The sequence below is a fragment of the Triturus cristatus genome, chromosome 4_1 (assembly GCF_964204655.1).
Source record: "Triturus cristatus chromosome 4_1, aTriCri1.1, whole genome shotgun sequence".
NCBI lineage: Eukaryota > Metazoa > Chordata > Amphibia > Caudata > Salamandridae > Triturus > Triturus cristatus.
In genome coordinates, this window is record NC_140585.1 from 598,327,419 (window position 1) to 598,345,508 (window position 18,090).

General features: G+C 42.3%; 1 protein-coding gene across 1 annotated transcript in view; it reads left to right on the plus strand.

Annotated features, from left to right (window-relative positions):
* Window positions 1–18,090, plus strand: part of TSPAN19 (tetraspanin 19) — a 232,643-nt gene that overhangs the window by 8,863 nt on the left and 205,690 nt on the right. Inside the window, exons 2-3 of the mRNA XM_085652962.1 lie at window positions 14,326–14,429; window positions 14,512–14,584. Coding sequence (XP_085509088.1) covers window positions 14,364–14,429; window positions 14,512–14,584 — 139 coding nt within the window. The 5' untranslated portion in view covers window positions 14,326–14,363. The remainder of the gene's footprint in view (window positions 1–14,325; window positions 14,430–14,511; window positions 14,585–18,090) is intronic.

The following is an 18,090-nucleotide window of genomic DNA, read 5'->3' on the forward strand; positions in this document are numbered from 1 at the left end:
GAAAGAGTAAAAGATACCCAAAGAGAAGTTGACAAAGAGTCGAGAGACTTCAGTAAAAAAAAATGAAAGGCCTAATCAAAGGAAAAGAAATGACATGTGGAGGTGGGGAGCAGCAAGAGGAGATGGACGACGAGGTCCGCTAAGGCATCCAGCGCAACTAGGACCATAACATGGATAATAAAGAAAACACGGAGCAAGGAGCTAAATAAGAAATAGCACAGGCGGGGAGGGGACAATGACAAAACACTGGAAAAACTGATGAAGAAACAGGGAAAGCAATCCAGTGACTGAACCAGAGTATCCGTGGAGAGACTGACACTTACCAAACATCATGAGAATCGCAAACAGGAGGAACAGGATGGGAAGGAATGAGGAAAGGAAACATCAGGAAAGATGCTTGGTTCGGGGAGGGAGATATCTGTAAGAAACACATAAACATTGGTAAGACTTAGCAACCATAGAAAGTGAACTCATTCCAGCAACCTGCAAGAGAAACAACAAGACTGTAACAACAACAAAAAGAGGGTAACAAACACCGTCAGAACATTAGAGTAAACAAAGAGAATCATAAATAATTAATACAGATGATTCTTCAGGAGCCACCAAAGTCCATCTCATCACCTTTATGCCGGGAGCTAAACTGACGCAGATCCTCAGGGCGATCAAAGGAGAAAGAATGCTCCTCATAAGTAACCTTGAAAAAGCAGGGACGCATCAGGCCATATCTAGCATTCATAGATCGGAAAGCAGGGCGAAGAGACAAGAACTCCGTACTGGGGGCAGCAGTTGCCCGTGCCACATCTTGAGAGAATAAGACTTTTTGAGCCCGGACCACAGCATCTGCTTTCTGAGCTTAGCAGCTGAGAGGACCATTAAGAGTTCAGTATATTCTAGGAATAAAACAATTATTCCCCTAGGACGGGCAGCTGTTGAGGTGGAGGATTGACCCCTGGAGCTTGGGCCATTGCTGTGTGCACATTGCAAATTAAGGGTGGTGCCATCTTTGAGACCAACAATTTTAGGAATGTGTGTGTTCTCAGAAAAGCGAGAATATCCGTACCCTCCTCACCCTCAAGAATTCCATAAATTCTAAGATTATTTCTCCCGTTACGATTCTCCAAGTCCTCTGTCTGCGTTTTAAGAAGAGCGATTTCCTTGGACATAGCTGCAACTTGAGGAATTACATCCTGAGTGTCACTGATTCTCTGCTCCACCTCAGACATCCAAGCCTCTAAATTGGACCATTTCTCCTCTAATCTTTGAATAGTAGCATTAGTGTCAATCACAAAAGGCTTGATGAGCTTAAGCTCTTCCATGAGATCCTCCATAGTGATGGGTAGAGGAGATTTGGTAAGAGAGTTGGGGTCCTTCTTGTGTCATTTGGAAGAAGCAACAATATTTGAATCTTTTCGGGTAGACGACATACTCGCTGAAATGCCTCTCAAAGCAATGGGGGAGGAAAACTCCATAATACAAAAAAAAAAGAAAAAAAAAAGGATGCTGTCCAGGGGCAGCCCAGGAGCACAGAAGATGAAGTAGAGGACTTCTCGCAAGATCCAGCGCCAATAGATAGTATACGACACGTCAGAAGAGCACCCACTGAGTAACGCCAAACAGAGAAGCAACCACCACCTGACTGAAGGCATGCCAACTCAGTTAGAGGACCTCTAAGAAGGAAAAACCTGCGTGATAATGAGCCGACCAGCTAATAATCCAAGGCCAAGAACCTTCCATATACAATCGCGAAGAGCATAACACAGGTCACAGATGGCCTCTATCAGGAAATAACTGGCGGAGACTGTTGGAAAAAATAGCTGGCAGAGACTGTTGGAATAAATAATGGAAACCATATTTAAGCAGCTGCAAAATCTTCAGTGGCAATATATTCCCCAGACACAAATATTTCCTCACCAAGATGAATGTGGAGTGTATTTAGAAGCTTTTAGGAAGTGCAGTATGCCATCCCCTCCACAGGAATCCGTCAACCTCTCCAGCCTCTCCAGCATAAGACCTCACTCCAACATCCAGCATCCATCAGGAAAGGAGAGCAGCGTTGCAAAAAACAGCATTGAAGCCCCCACACCGCTCCAACTGCGACACATAATAAAGCGGCAGCAGCCCGCTGCACACAAAATGGCGGGCACTACCGGCACTGCTGACAGGAGCGGGTCGCAGAGGAAAACAGGCGAAAGGCAGCAAAAAATGAAAAAACAGAAAAAGCTACCTGTGTCCCGCGCCCGCTCCGCTAAGGCATTCGGTTCTTAGCCCTCGAGGCTCGGCATGTTGGCTCCGTAACGAAAAAAGGTCCGCTCGCGGCACGAAGCCTCAGCCGGTCGCGGCCATCTTGTGGCTGCTCAAGCCATGCCCCCCGATTTCTTCTTACTGAACCTCTATTCTTGCTATATAGTCTTTTGCCAAAATCCATTTTCTGCTTTCAGATAGGCTGTGACTTTGAAATTAGTGTACATAAATTGTAACACTGGAATCTTAAACAAGGCTTGAATTGTTGTATCATACATTTTGTTAAAAAAGCTAATCACTCATTAAATGAGTCAAATTTCAGTTGTTTCGGATTGAAAAGACAAGGTAAATGCTCACAGCAATCATTTTGATGAATTAAATTGGTCAAAAATCTACATAGTTTAGTTTAAACAAAATGCATTAGAAGTGATTCCTGGTAAATCCATCACAACTATGTAATGATTCCAGACGTTTTCAGTCATTATAAATAATTTTTTGTACTGGAAATTGTACCTGAATTAATTTATTTTGGAAATCTTCAGTGACTTCTTCACTCACCATATACCAACATTTTTAAATGTAGAATATTGCCAGGAATACATGAAAGAAAACTAAATTTCAGTTTGCTGTGAGCATTCACACAAACATTTATCCGATAAGGGGATCTGTTTCACCTGCTCACATTGTTGCAGGGATTCTGCTCAAGAACAGAACTATGCTTGGGACCATAGAACATCAGAATGTAGGGACTGAGCTCCATATCACCTCAGCATCCATAATCCTGAGTCCGACTAGCTATAGTGCCTCACTTGCCCTCCTAACCGTACCAGAAAAACAATTGAATTGGCACCCCAGAAAACAACACTCTCGACCCACTCAGGGATCGTGGTAACAGGACACACCCTTTCGCTCTCTCACATGTACTTGTCCACAAAAAGATAAACAGGAGACACGAAGGAAGTTTAGAATATTAATTGAAACTATCATGAGCTGAAATGTAGTATTCATGCCACAAATAACATACAAATGCATACTAAAAATACTGGTAGCATGGTTAATAAACCGTATACCATGAAAAGCCATGTCATTATATAGGACAAAGTAACCAAGTTTGACCTTGTCTGTGGTGTTCAGACCAAATCCCAGGAAAGAACAGAGCGAAAAAACATATGCAGGTTCCGTGTGAAAGCCTGCACTTTTATATGGTAAAGTGTGCAAAGAAAATGAGGACTATAACGCGCACAGTTAGTCTGACATAGGGAAAACTACAGTTGGCAATGCGGGAAATACATGACAACATAGCATGCCAAGTATGACACTTCCTAACTGAATTTTGTTCAAAGTGATTGTAAGAGAACTGTATGGGCAGTATCCGAACTAAGTCATCTAAAGACAAATATATTGTGCTCTAAATATGTGATCACCAAAAGACTCATTCTGCCAAAGTCAATTCACATTCATAAGGTTTTTGAATACGACCCTGATTGGGTTTTATTATGTTCCCTGCAGACTGGGACCCATTGGGTAAATCTCCCTAAGCCCAAAAGTAAACAATATATATGGTACCCTTTGCTGAGAAAATGTGAACTTTCAGATGACTTTCACTGTTTTCTCCAATGAGTTAGGCTCTTTTACGCAGGGAGTGTTATGAGTCAGACAAAACCTTTCAGAGAATTTCTCCTCTGCAGGGGTTTTATAGGTGAAACCCCATCCTTGTTCCAGGAGAGAGATAACTCACACAATGAGTGGGTATTTATTATGCATAATTATTTGCAAAGTAAATGTATCAGAATAATGATAATTATTATAAATATCTCAGCAGTCATAACTTAAGTCAGAGCCAACACTAGAAAAGTGCCAAACATATTTCATCACACATTCCTACTTTGTTAGTTTAAACTTTGCTTCATTTTAATAGGCACTATCAGCCATACTGTTGCCTGTATTGTCTAGCTATCTGTCATAACCTTTAATATGGCCTGCACTGAGTTGCCACTATCCCTGCAAGATCACTAGGGGTCCAATGAAACATTGTAGTCATGCACAACACTGTGTAGTCACGGACAGTAGGATCATCTGCCCACATACTTCACCACCACTCAGTTTTGGCCCACCTCCACTAGGTTACCTACCTTAAGAACCTCTGGAACCTGTTTGGTGGCCATTTTGAATCCGAAACCTTCTAGAACCTTCCAGGGGGCCATTTTGAATTCGGAGCATATGAAAGCCTATGAAAGGCATGTCCGCCTGACACGCCCTGCCCGTCAATTGGTAACTCAGCACCAGCAGAAGAAAGCCCCTGTTCGGTTGTCAGACTTACCTGCACAATCCTGTCCAGCTTCCTGGAACAAATCCAGTCTTGATTGTCCAGTCTTCCCAGTTGACAGCATACCAGCATCCATGGTCTTCACTGATTCTGGCACTGCGAAACCTGCAAAAGAATAGACTTAAATCTCTCTTAACTTTTTAAGTACGGGTGTCAGCAAATGGCCGACACTCGCCCTACCTCCCCAGTGCAGGTGCCGGCCATTGGCGGACACTGGGGATGTAAATAAAGGCCCCTGTGGTGCGCGGCAGAGCTTCCTGAGCAGTCTGATTTTTTTTTTTTACTGCAATGATGATTGGCTCACAGGGCACGCTGACGTATTCGCAGTGAAAGTGAAAGTAAAATGAGCCGATAGACTTGTTTTACTTTCACTGAATCAGCAGGGTGATATCTCAACTCCGAGCACTGATTCTAACTGGAGAGGTATCATTGAAGAGGGGAGAATCTTCCCTTTCCAATGGTACCTCTGCGCAATGGATCCTTGCTTAGGGATCATCAGAGGAGAGCAATACCCAAGCAGGGATCCACCCATGACACACCAGGGATGGGGGAGCGGCCTTAGGGCAACGGCTTGTGCTTGCCCTTGATTACTTTTTATTTAAGCCTTTTTACATTCCCTGGGGGGCAGATGGGGGCAATGACAACCGATCTACCGCCTTGGGGGGCAGAAAGTCTACTAGACTCCAGGGAATATTAATTTTATAGGCTTTTAGGGGTGGGAGCTGCCCAATGAGGGCATAGCTATGCCCCCACCCCTTCAAGAAATAGGAAACAGTTTTTTTGCAACCCCCCCCCCCCCGGGGCAGATGGGGCAAAAACCCTGATCTGCTCCCTAGGGGGGGGGGGGGGGTCCGAAAACTCATTAGACATCAGGGATTATTGAAACCATAGGTTTGTGGGGGTGGTGGCTACCCAGCATGGGCATGGCCATGCCCCCACCCCAAATAAATTGGGAAACAGTCTTTCTGGCCCCCTAGGGGAGATGATGGGGTAATTATCCCTTGATCTGCTCCCCCTGGGGTGGGGCAGAAAACCCACTAGACAGCAAGGAATAAAAATAAAAATATATGGGGTGGGGCTGTCCACATTGACATGGCCATGTCCCCACCCTAACTAAATGGGGCAACAGTCTTACTGCTCCCTTGGAGAGACAGATTTGGATAATTGTCCCTGATCTGCTTCCCAGGAAGTAGAAATCCCACTAGAAGCCAGGGATTTCATTTTTAAATGTAGGGGTTGCCCAGCATAGGTATTGCTATGCCCCCAACCCAAGTAAATGGGCCAATAGTCTTTTTGTCCCCCTGGAGGGCAGATGGGGGTAATTACCCCTGATCTGCCCCCGTGGTGGGAGAAAGCCAACTAGACTACATGGAAAGGTTTTCTAATTTTAATATAGGGGTGGTGGCCATGCCCCCACACCAACTAAATGAAGCAGCGGTCTTTCTGACCCCCTGGTAGGGAGATTGGGGTAATTACCCTAATCTGCCCCCTGGGGGAATTTAAAAAAATGATATATAGGGGTGGGGGCTGCCCACATGGGCATGGCTATAACCCCACCCAAATAAATGGTACATCAGTCTCTATGACCCACTGGAGCACATTGTAGTAATTACCCCAATCTGCCACCCTAGGGGGCAGAAAGCCCACTAGATGCAAGCAAGTGTTACTAAATAAAACATATAGAGGTGAGGCTGTCCTGCATGGGCCTGACCATGCTCACCCAAGTAAATGGTACAACAGTCTTTCTGCCCCCCTCCCTCCCAGGGAGGGCAGATGGGGAAATTACCCCAGATCTGCCTCGGGGTTGGGCGGGAGAATGTCCATTGTATGGCAGTTATATATACTTTTATAAAATAATGGGGTGGGTCTTTCCCATTCTAACATCAAGCCTCACCCTCACTCCTAGAGCCTCAGCTCATCTCCCAGGGTCTCAACACCTGCAGACTGGGGCTCCGGCAGGCAGCCTCTTGGTGCTACTGACTGATTATCTCATTGGGATGGCTTGGCCCGTCACATCTGCTAGAGGATCCAAGCTCCCCTGATAGAGGCGATTTGTTCATGCTGTGGGTTTGTCAATTTCCTCTGGGCCTCAGGGCCTCAGGGCCTTTTCTCCTCCAAAGTGGGCCTCCGAGTACCCTGTCTGCCGACTGCTCTCCCTAAGTGAATACTAATCTTGTCTGGTTGCTTCCTGGCCTGTTCACTATGGAGAGCACCTTATCTTCTTTCAGTGACTGGGACTCTTCATGCTGCTACTGGTTGGCTCTCTCCAGCACCATAGTCTCACTTTGGGCAGGGGGTCTGTCCCGTTCTCAACCAGCACGGCCCTCCCCGCCAGTGGCCAACTTGCTACAATTCACCTACCACCTTAAATCAGAGGTCGCCTTTGCAAGTTCTAAGCCTGCTGCCAGTGTTTTCCCCATAAGTAGAGGGCATCCCCCCTTGTCCCTGAATCAGGCTTTTGAGCTGGCTGCACTGGGCATCAGGATGCCTTAGGATTGCTAATATGGCCCGGCGGAGAGCTCACAGCACCATTCTGTCATCTTAATCAAGCCCCTGGATGGTGTACTTTTCAGGTGATCATTTAAACCTCTTAAAAATTATTTGAAAAAGTTATGGCAATGGCATAGCCCTTGCCGACGGCTTTGGATACTGTAAAAGAATGAGTACAGGTGCTTACAGCTCTGCTCAGAAGCCCACAGCCGGTACAGCTGCATAGTCTTGAATTCACCTCAGACCTCTTTAATTCAGTAATGAGAACAAAAAATTGATAAGGGCACTATCCGTGTTGAGCGTTGTGGTTGGCTGTGGCGTGCTGCTGGGGTATCACTCTCTTTTCTAGATTGTCAGAATTCAAATATGGCAAGCGTCTTCTGAAGTAGGGGACGTCCCCCTGCGCACAGCAAAAACCCCTAAAGTGTTTAAGAAGTTCGATGATCAGTACACGGTGATTTGAAAAAATAGTCGCAGACTATGTTTGGATGGTTAATTTGCTGATATTTAGTTGATCATATCACAAAAAATTCATCCATGAATATTCAAGGTATCAATCTATTAGTTATAGTGAACTTTGCCCAATGCATTTCGGTCCTATCAAGACCTTCATCAGGGGACATATCTACAAGAAAAGTTTAAAGCAAAGATCCAGGAAGTAACCAAAAACATAACAGTTTGTGTCAGTGTTGGTATCATAATGACAAATCATAAAAAAGCAACTCATCAAATCCGATGTAACAGTAATACACATCCTGAAGGGAAGGAACTGGTGGTGTGGCTCACCAAGATAGAAAAGCAATAAAGGAAGTGCAATGTATCCTTGAAGAAATATCGAGGCAGAATGGCAAACCAGCATAAAACCAGTAGCGTGCAGAAAAATAGACGAGTGATAGCTATCTCGTGAAGAGTAGTGAAACGTGGCCATACAAGAAAGAAAAAAGTGTTTTAGCCAATAGAAAGCAACTAATGTTTAATAAAGTTTCCTCGTGCAAATGAGAACAAAGGTGGTAAAATTGCCGCAAATCAGGAAATGCGAAGGTTAAAAAACGTGTTGCAGCCGGTAGAAAACAACTCGTGCTCAATGTGGTATCCTCACAAATAAAAACTGAGGTGGTAAAGTTACCGTGAATCAAAGATAAACCCACGAAAAAAAGCGTTCACCGCGTGCAATGAGTTAACAACGATAAAGTGAACGATAACCAGGTGACCGGGTAGAGGATTAAACAAATATACTAAACGGTACAACTTACAATGGACAGCGTGTCACCAAGGTTAGCCCGAGTTCCCCATGTTTAGCAATTGGAGACGCGAAGAGTTTTGCGGTTATTTGAGCATAGCGTGATAAGTTAAATAGAAAGAAGGCTAGTGCTGAAAACAGTGGGCGCCATGTTAGAATGTCTTCAGTGTAATGGAATATTAAAGAAGGATAAAAGGTTACAATGACGATGAAAATAAACAATACAAGGAGTCTGAAAAGATAGGAATTATGAGAAAGCGAGGAGACACGAAAAGTTAGTATAAAAACACAGTATTGAAATATAAGGTTGAGAATAGTGATTGAGAAGTTTAAAATGTAACAATAACACAGTCAGCAAGAAATAAACAAAACTCAAAGGCCAAAAAATAAATGGAAATTTAAAATAAATAAAACAATCTCACGAAGAGGAAAAAGGTTCAGGAAATGTAAAGTATGAACAGAGATCTTTCACAAATAATACGAAAATTCCATGCGATCGTTGAGTCCATAAGGCTTCATGGAGTTCAGAAGCTTAATCCAGTGTTTTTCCCTTTGGAGAAGAAGATTGTGAACGTCTCTTCCTTCGGCTGTTTCAACGGTCTCCAGGACCATGATTTTAAGTTGGCTGACTATTATCAACCACTATTCTCATTATCTTCTATTTACAACTCTGACTCTTAATTTACTTATATTTCAATACTATGTTTTTATACTAACTTTTCGTGTATCCTTGCTTTCTCATATCCTATCTATTCAGACTCCTTGTATTGTTTATTTTCATCGTCATTGTAACCTTTTATCCATCTTTAATATTCCATTACACTGAAGACATTCTAACATGGCGCCCACTGTTTTCAGCACTAGTCTTCTTTCTATTTCACTTGTCACGCTATGCTCATATAACCCCAAAACTCTTCGCGTCTCCAATTGCCAAAAATGGGGAACTCGGGCTAACCTTGGTGACACGCTGTCCATTGTAAGTTGTACCGTTTAGTATATTTGTTTAATCCTATACCCGGTCACCTGGTTATCATTGACTTTATCGTTGTTAACTCATTGCACTCAGTGAACGCTTTTGTTTTCAACCACCGCTTTTTTTCGTGGGTTTATCTTTGATTCACGGTAACTTTACCACCTCAGTTTTTATTTGCATGAGGATACCACATTGAGCACGAGTTGTTTTCTACCGACTGCAACACGTTTTTTAACCTTCGCATTTCCTGATTTGCGGCAATTTTACCACCTTTGTTCTCATTTGCACGAGGAAACTTTATTAAACATTAGTTGCTTTCTATTGGCTAAAACACTTTTTTATGTCTTGTATGGCCACGTTTCGCTACTCTTCACGAGATAGCTATCACTCGTCTATTTTTCTGCACGCTACTGGTTTTATGCTGGTTTGCCATTCTGGCTCGATTTTTCTTTAAGGATACATTGCACTTTCTTTATTGCTTTCCTATCTTGGTGAGCCACACCACCAGTTCCTTCCCTTCAGGATGTGTATTACTGTTACATCGGATTTGATGAGTTGCTTTTTTATGCTTTGTCATTATGATACCAACACTGAAACAAACTGTTATGTTTTTGGTTACTTCCTGATTCTTTGCTGGGGTGGGGCAGAAAACCCACTAGACAGCAAGGAATAAAAATAAAAATATATGGGGTGGGGCTGTCCACATTGACATGGCCATGTCCCCACCCTAACTAAATGGGGCAACAGTCTTACTGCTCCCTTGGAGAGACAGATTTGGATAATTGTCCCTGATCTGCTTCCCAGGAAGCAGAAATCCCACTAGAAGCCAGGGATTTCATTTTTAAATGTAGGGGTTGCCCAGCATAGGTATTGCTATGCCCCCAACCCAAGTAAATGGGCCAATAGTCTTTTTGTCCCCCTGGAGGGCAGATGGGGGTAATTACCCCTGATCTGCCCCCGTGGTGGGAGAAAGCCAACTAGACTACATGGAAAGGTTTTCTAATTTTAATATAGGGGTGGTGGCCATGCCCCCACACCAACTAAATGAAGCAGCGGTCTTTCTGACCCCCTGGTAGGGAGATTGGGGTAATTACCCTAATCTGCCCCCTGGGGGAATTAAAAAAAATGATATATAGGGGTGGGGGCTGCCCACATGGGCATGGCTATAACCCCACCCAAATAAATGGTACATCAGTCTCTATGACCCACTGGAGCACATTGTAGTAATTACCCCAATCTGCCACCCTGGGGGGCAGAAAGCCCACTAGATGCAAGCGAGTGTTACTAAATAAAACATATAGAGGTGAGGCTGCCCTGCATGGGCCTGACCATGCTCACCCAAGTAAATGGTACAACAGTCTTTCTGCCCCCCTCCCTCCCAGGGAGGGCAGATGGGGAAATTACCCCAGATCTGCCTCGGGGTTGGGCGGGAGAATGTCCATTGTATGGCAGTTATATATACTTTTATAAAATAATGGGGTGGGTCTTTCCCATTCTAACATCAAGCCTCACCCTCACTCCTAGAGCCTCAGCTCATCTCCCAGGGTCTCAACACCTGCAGACTGGGGCTCCGGCAGGCAGCCTCTTGGTGCTACTGACTGATTATCTCATTGGGATGGCTTGGCCCGTCACATCTGCTAGAGGATCCAAGCTCCCCTGATAGAGGCGATTTGTTCATGCTGTGGGTTTGTCAATTTCCTCTGGGCCTCAGGGCCTCAGGGCCTTTTCTCCTCCAAAGTGGGCCTCCGAGTACCCTGTCTGCCGACTGCTCTCCCTAAGTGAATACTAATCTTGTCTGGTTGCTTCCTGGCCTGTTCACTATGGAGAGCACCTTATCTTCTTTCAGTGACTGGGACTCTTCATGCTGCTACTGGTTGGCTCTCTCCAGCACCATAGTCTCACTTTGGGCAGGGGGTCTGTCCCGTTCTCAACCAGCACGGCCCTCCCCGCCAGTGGCCAACTTGCTACAATTCACCTACCACCTTAAATCAGAGGTCGCCTCTGCAAGTTCTAAGCCTGCTGCCAGTGTTTTCCCCATAAGTAGAGGGCATCCCCCCTTGTCCCTGAATCAGGCTTTTGAGCTGGCTGCACTGGGCATCAGGATGCCTTAGGATTGCTAATATGGCCCGGCGGAGAGCTCACAGCACCATTCTGTCATCTTAATCAAGCCCCTGGATGGTGTACTTTTCAGGTGATCATTTAAACCTCTTAAAAATTATTTGAAAACGTTATGGCAATGGCATAGCCCTTGCCGACGGCTTTGGATACTGTAAAAGAATGAGTACAGGTGCTTACAGCTCTGCTCAGAAGCCCACAGCCGGTACAGCTGCATAGTCTTGAATTCACATCAGACCTCTTTAATTCAGTAATGAGAACAAAAAATTGATAAGGGCACTATCCGTGTTGAGCGTTGTGGTTGGCTGTGGCGTGCTGTTGTTTTCTACCGACTGCAACACGTTTTTTAACCTTCGCATTTCCTGATTTGCGGCAATTTTACCACCTTTGTTCTCATTTGCACGAGGAAACTTTATTAAACATTAGTTGCTTTCTATTGGCTAAAACACTTTTTTATTTCTTGTATGGCCACGTTTCGCTACTCTTCACGAGATAGCTATCACTCGTCTATTTTTCTGCACGCTACTGGTTTTATGCTGGTTTGCCATTCTGGCTCGATTTTTCTTTAAGGATACATTGCACTTTCTTTATTGCTTTCCTATCTTGGTGAGCCACACCACCAGTTCCTTCCCTTCAGGATGTGTATTACTGTTACATCGGATTTGATGAGTTGCTTTTTTATGCTTTGTCATTATGATACCAACACTGAAACAAACTTATGTTTTTGGTTACTTCCTGATTCTTTGCTTTAAACTTTTCTTGTAGATATGCCCCTGATGAAGGTCTTGATAGGACCGAAATGCATTGGGCAAGGTTCACTATAACTAATGGATTGAGACCTTGAATATTCATGGATTAATCTTTTGTGATATGATTAACTAAATATCAGCAAATTAACCATCCAAACATAGTCTCCGACTATTTTTTCAAATAACCGTGTACTGATCATCGAACTTCTTAAACCCTTTAGGGGTTTTTGCTTTGCGCAGGGGGACGTCCCCTACTTCAGGAGACGCTTGCCATATTTGAACTCTTTAATTCAGTACCAGGCACTTCCTGCCTATCTCACTCTTGCAGGCTCCTGCTTTCTCCATCTTCCTCTGTCAATCCGCTTTGTTTGTTTACCCCTCTTTGGCTCTCAGTAAATGTCTCACGCAGAAAAATAAGTACTGGTCCTTAAAAACGAATGCCAGTGGCCTGCACCAACAAGCACCAGCTCATATTAAGCACTTAGGTTACCATTGAATCCAAAGAATTAAAAAAAATAGGATTCCATAAGACCCAGATGTACGACGTACGACATAAAAACCTGACCTAAGAACCCAGTGTTGAATGGTGCATTGAATAGTTTCTTTGGAACCACTTAGATAATGAATTCAGATAGAAAACTTTCTTAAAAAAAGGACCTTCCATGAAAACAGTTTTTAAAATGAATTACCTGCACCTTAAAGCACTGTTGGGGCTGGATCACGAAACATTTTTGACTGGCGCTATTTGATATCCTCAGTGGTAAGTTAAGGTACTGTTTGCTTCAAACACCTTTTATCACTTTATTTGATAAGAGGATTCTGGAGGTGGTAAGGTGTGACAATAATGTTGTGGTGGTGACATGTTCTCTTGTTTTTTTGAGCTGTTCTGTTTATATGCTGCAATTTTGCAATGTGTTTTGCTGTGTTATACTGTGGTTGTTGTCTTCCGTTCTGTTTAGACTGCTTTTGTGATGTGCCATCTTACGTTTTAATTGTGTCGTTAAGTTGTTTTTTCAATGTTGTTGTGCTCTGTTCAGATGTTTACTTAAGCTACATCAACAAATGTCCCTATATATTTCAAACCCAAAAGCAACACATGCTTTGAAAGTTGGTGTGGCAAGCAATCATTTACCTCTCTTCAAAAACTTATGACACTAGTAAGCCCAATACTGTGGCAAAGACTGGTACTTAACTAAACCCTCCTAATGCTCACTTGCTGTAACATGGACCAAGGTCAGCAACAGCATTAAAAAACCTAGCTCTGTAAGAGTTATAATCTTTGCAGTTTCTGTATAGTATAAGATGGTTAATAATCGCTTCATCAAATGTTTGGAAGGTAACACTAAGGGGATGATTATGATATGGCCTGTAAAGGCTCCGACCTGAGGACGGAACTTTTAGGGCCGCATCGTAATGGGCCGGTCGGTTTCTTTTCTGACCTCCTCATTATGATGGAGGCAGTCAAAAAAAAAAAAAGCCGGTCATTCCGGCTGGCTTCAGACGGGCTCGGAGAACCCGTCCGCCAGTCGGAATCCGGCCTGTAATCTCAAGGACGGCTCTTTCCGCCCTTGAGATTACAATCACGCTTTCCAACATGGTTTCCATGCTGAGCTGTCCAACATGGAAACCATGTCAGAAAGTGTGTTTGAGGGCCCCCAGCAGGGCCCCCATTGGTGCACGGCCTCTGGTTGGAGGCCGAGGGTGCACCTATGGTGCCCCCCTGTTGATCCCTGCACCTTGTGGCAGGCACCTTGAGGTGCCAGCCATGGGGTGCAGGGATGAACCGCATCTCCCATTTCACTATGGGAGCAATCATTACGGCCGGGTTATGGCCGTGATGCATGCTCCCATAGTGAAATATGGGAATGCGACCGAACAGTGTTTGGTTGCATCCTAATGAGGCGGTCAGTACCGACGACCGGGTATCGGTCAGTCCCTTGACCAAGTCGGTGTCGGGCAGAAGTGATTATGCCAGACATCATAATGAGCCCCTGAGTAGGGGGCTACATACAATGCCCTCATATGGACAGGTACTATTTATTCCAGCTGATGTTTGAATGAACAATGAACATTACCCAGTACCTTGTGCTGCATCCTTTTCTTATTACAGTGTCAGTTTTAATGATATATTGGCAGCTTAAATCAGATAGCTGACTGTTAATTTTAGCTTTTCTATTTTTTTCCATTGCAGATGTTTTCAAAGTATACCAAAAACAGCAACATAAAACCATGAAAATACAAGATAAAATAACAATCCTGAGATATTTGTTTAATCTCTTAAACGGAGTATTTCTGGTAAGCAATTCCACAACCTGTTCTTGAGTCAAAGCTTTAAAAGAGGTAATGTAATGATACTGCCCTTGTTTACTTCTTGTAGCTGCTGGGTCTCATACTTCTTGGATGTAGCCTGTGGATTTTATATGATCAGAATAACTTTTTCACTGCTTTGGGTAAGTATATGCTTGACCTCATATGTTTATTTCAACTATTGGATTAAAAATGGAGGTAATACAAGGAGGCAATCGGTGGATAGTGGTGTAAAGTTAGCCCACAGGGTACTCACTGTGGATTAATACTCACAAATGGAGGAAAATCTAGATATTAAGAAAAGTAAAATGGTACTGTGCCACATGACCTCGAAGAAGAACATATTCCACTTGAGTAAGATGTGACACTCCTCTGGAGTTAAGAGCACTTGCGTGGTGTTTCGATAATAAAGATGGGAACCCAGTTATCACATGGAAGCTCCCTGTTTATTTCTCAGACACTCTTTATGAACATTTCGTAAGAAGCATCAAACTGCCTTCCTCTCTTCTTAGCTATGGACATTTCATATAAGCACATGTGGAGCACATCAGTACATCTGTGGCAGAATATCCCTCCAATGCGAGTTGAAAATGTACCCTTGGGAGTCTTATTAAAGGTACACTTTAATGGACAAGAAATACAGGAGTATGTAAATACTCAAACAATGAAAATATGAATCTGTTTTTATACGTTAGGGTTTTCCTTGTTAGGTAAAAATGCAATTTAAGTGCAGAGAATTTGTACATATACATTAGCCAATACTTGATTCTTTTCCTTTCCTTAAAACGGATCACGACTTTAGCAGGTGATATCTGTCTGTGAGTAATAGAACAGTCAGAAACATAAAGGAGACAAACCATATGTATTCACATCATATTTTAGTAATGTCTGGATACATTCAGCCTGATGATTATGACCAATGTGAGTGGGCATCGAAGTCCTGATCCATAACTGAGTGACTTCTTAAGAGATCATGCAAACATTCTCTGATGATTGCATATTAGTTAGTAGAATACCTTAGAATCATGCTGGCACCATTCAGAAGTGCAACGAGGTATATATTGAAAGCACAATCAATTGTGTCATCAGCTAAAAAACAAAATGTGTTTATTTTGCATACTAAAAAAAGAATAGTGATCAATCTCCCCTACTGGATTCATACAGAGTGTCAATTAAAAAATAGAAAATAAAAAGTAATACATGATAGTACTTTAGGAAAAAGCTGAATAGAAATATCTTTGTTAGGTAGAGTCCTCAAATATTTTCATAGGCACCAAATAGATAAATAATAAATAGCATGACATTTGCAACATATTGTAAGGAGAACAAATATCACATGATTTGAGGGTAAGTTAATATACGTTAAACGGCGGAAGGCTTGGACAGTGTAGTGAAGGTAATAGAGAGATAAGGTCTATATGGTTCTGCATTTTAGTAAAAATCTTTCTAATGATTAACATTGTCTGGACAGTAGTTTTCTCTAAGGAGGGGTAAGAAAAGGTAGGAGCAAATGATTTATGGGTTGGTCACTTAGAGAAGTACCAATGTGAAAACTATTGGAGATTACAATTGACTTTCCTTTATAAGAATACTCTGTGTAATAAGCTTTTTTAGCTTCTGTGGAACCTTGAATATCGGTACAATGGCGCATCTTAAGCTCTAGGTAAAAATAAAGCCTCCCCCTTGTTTAAGTGATGTAGACTGCTATGAAGTCCACATAGCAAAATGTTCAGCTGTAAGGTAGAAATAGGGGTGCAGTATTAAAAATTTGAAGCTAAAATATGCGCACAAGGTTGTGTAAGTAATTGATGTGGTCCAATAAATGACAGAAGATGTTAAGTGCCAGGTTAGACAGGTAATACAAGTGATAATATCTATAAATGTAAACTTCTTTAAATTAATTGTTATAATGTATATTTAAAGTGTATCATCAATCATAAAAAATTGTGTGTTAAGAATACCGGAGAATGGAGTACAAATTCAAAGTGTTGAAACCAATATCCACCCAAGTTTACATTACTAGTGTGTATAGATATTATTACAGGAGAAACCCAAGTACAAAAAGGAAGCAGTGTCTGAAAGCTGAGTCGTAACTCGTTAAGTTAACCTTAAAACATTAATTAACCCAAAAATGGAAGCTCCAAGAGTACATGCCTGTTCTTAACCACTGTAGGATGGTACCGTTGCATCATTCTAGTTTCAGTGCCTCAAAGGCATAGTTAGTTTGAACTAAGTAGCAAATGCCATTTAACTCTAGCATGTAAACCTGGAACTTGATGTTGTGTCAATGTGTATTCATAGTGATAGTAGCTTCCAATTTGACATGAGTAGTGGACAATATCTCCTTATGAAGAACTTACTTGGAACAATTCTTAAAGATAGTCTGCATTTTGATTAAAGTAAAAAAAGTTGAGACATTCTGTAACATGTTTATCTCTGTATGGTAGAAAACATTATTTATTGCCTACTAGTAAGGTAAGTGCAGTGTGGGGTATCCATTCAGTAAACATGCTAGCAAGTTCATGAGCTCATGATGGTCGCGTAGTTTCTTAGTTTGCATGCAAATCACAAAGTTTTTGTAATGCTTTTTCTTTTAGTCTGCTGATATATATTGAAACTCATGAGTGGAGATGTGACCTTCTGTCTAGAACAACTAGCTCTGGAACAGGGAGGGCTAGGTTTGAATCCTGGCCTTGGCTAAACATTCTGTGATTCTGGGCAAGTAATGTATCGTCCTTTGCATGAAAAAGAAAAACAAATATTTAAAATAGTATGAGTTTCTATATAAAGTACTTGAACGCCCTTGTGCCAGGTTTGCACTATATAAAAATGCAATAAAAGAAATTCAGTCAGTGGGATGACCCATGTCCTCAGCCTGGACTTACCTGATTCCACACACACTCTATACAGCGAAATTTAAGTTTTCTATAGCCTCCAGTTGGGTCTTGTTTCACATTTAGTAGGGTGTGTAGTCTTACCGTAATGGCCGTGTCCCCATCATGATATTGTGCACAACGCTTAGCTAGGGTTTATCAGGTGTCAGCTTCTCAATCCTTTTAACTTAGGGGACTGATTCTAATTCTCACATTAATGAGCTACCAGCCACAAAGTAAAAACATATGTTAGTAACTTAAAAAACAGATAACGTAGTCCCTGATATAAAATCCCTAGTAGTGGTGAACATGAATTTTTTGCACTTGTCAATTGTAAATATTCAGGAACTACATTGGGTACATTTGTGAAATCATGGTTTGCTCTCTGTTAACCATTTTGTAAGTAGGAAACATTACATTCCTATTTGTACGTTCTTATGTTTTCTTAATGAGAAATGTACTGATGGTTGAATCTTTAGCTAGCAGATTCCCTTGTTTAGTCAATATCCTACCAATTCTCCGGATTTCACTTGGCGAATAAACTGACAGGTTTTAAAAAAATACATTTTTGAGTCAATGCTGTGATTCTGTTTTATTTTTTTGTCACCACATCAGTTTAGGAAAATAACCAATCTGTATCTTAACCAACCAAGATCAAAATGACAACAATCCAACATACATACGCAAAGCTATCACTTTTTTAAGGTTTCAGCAAGTTTGTCCATAGAACTCCATTTGTGCCTTGATTTTAGCACAAAGTACCTTTGATGCGGCAG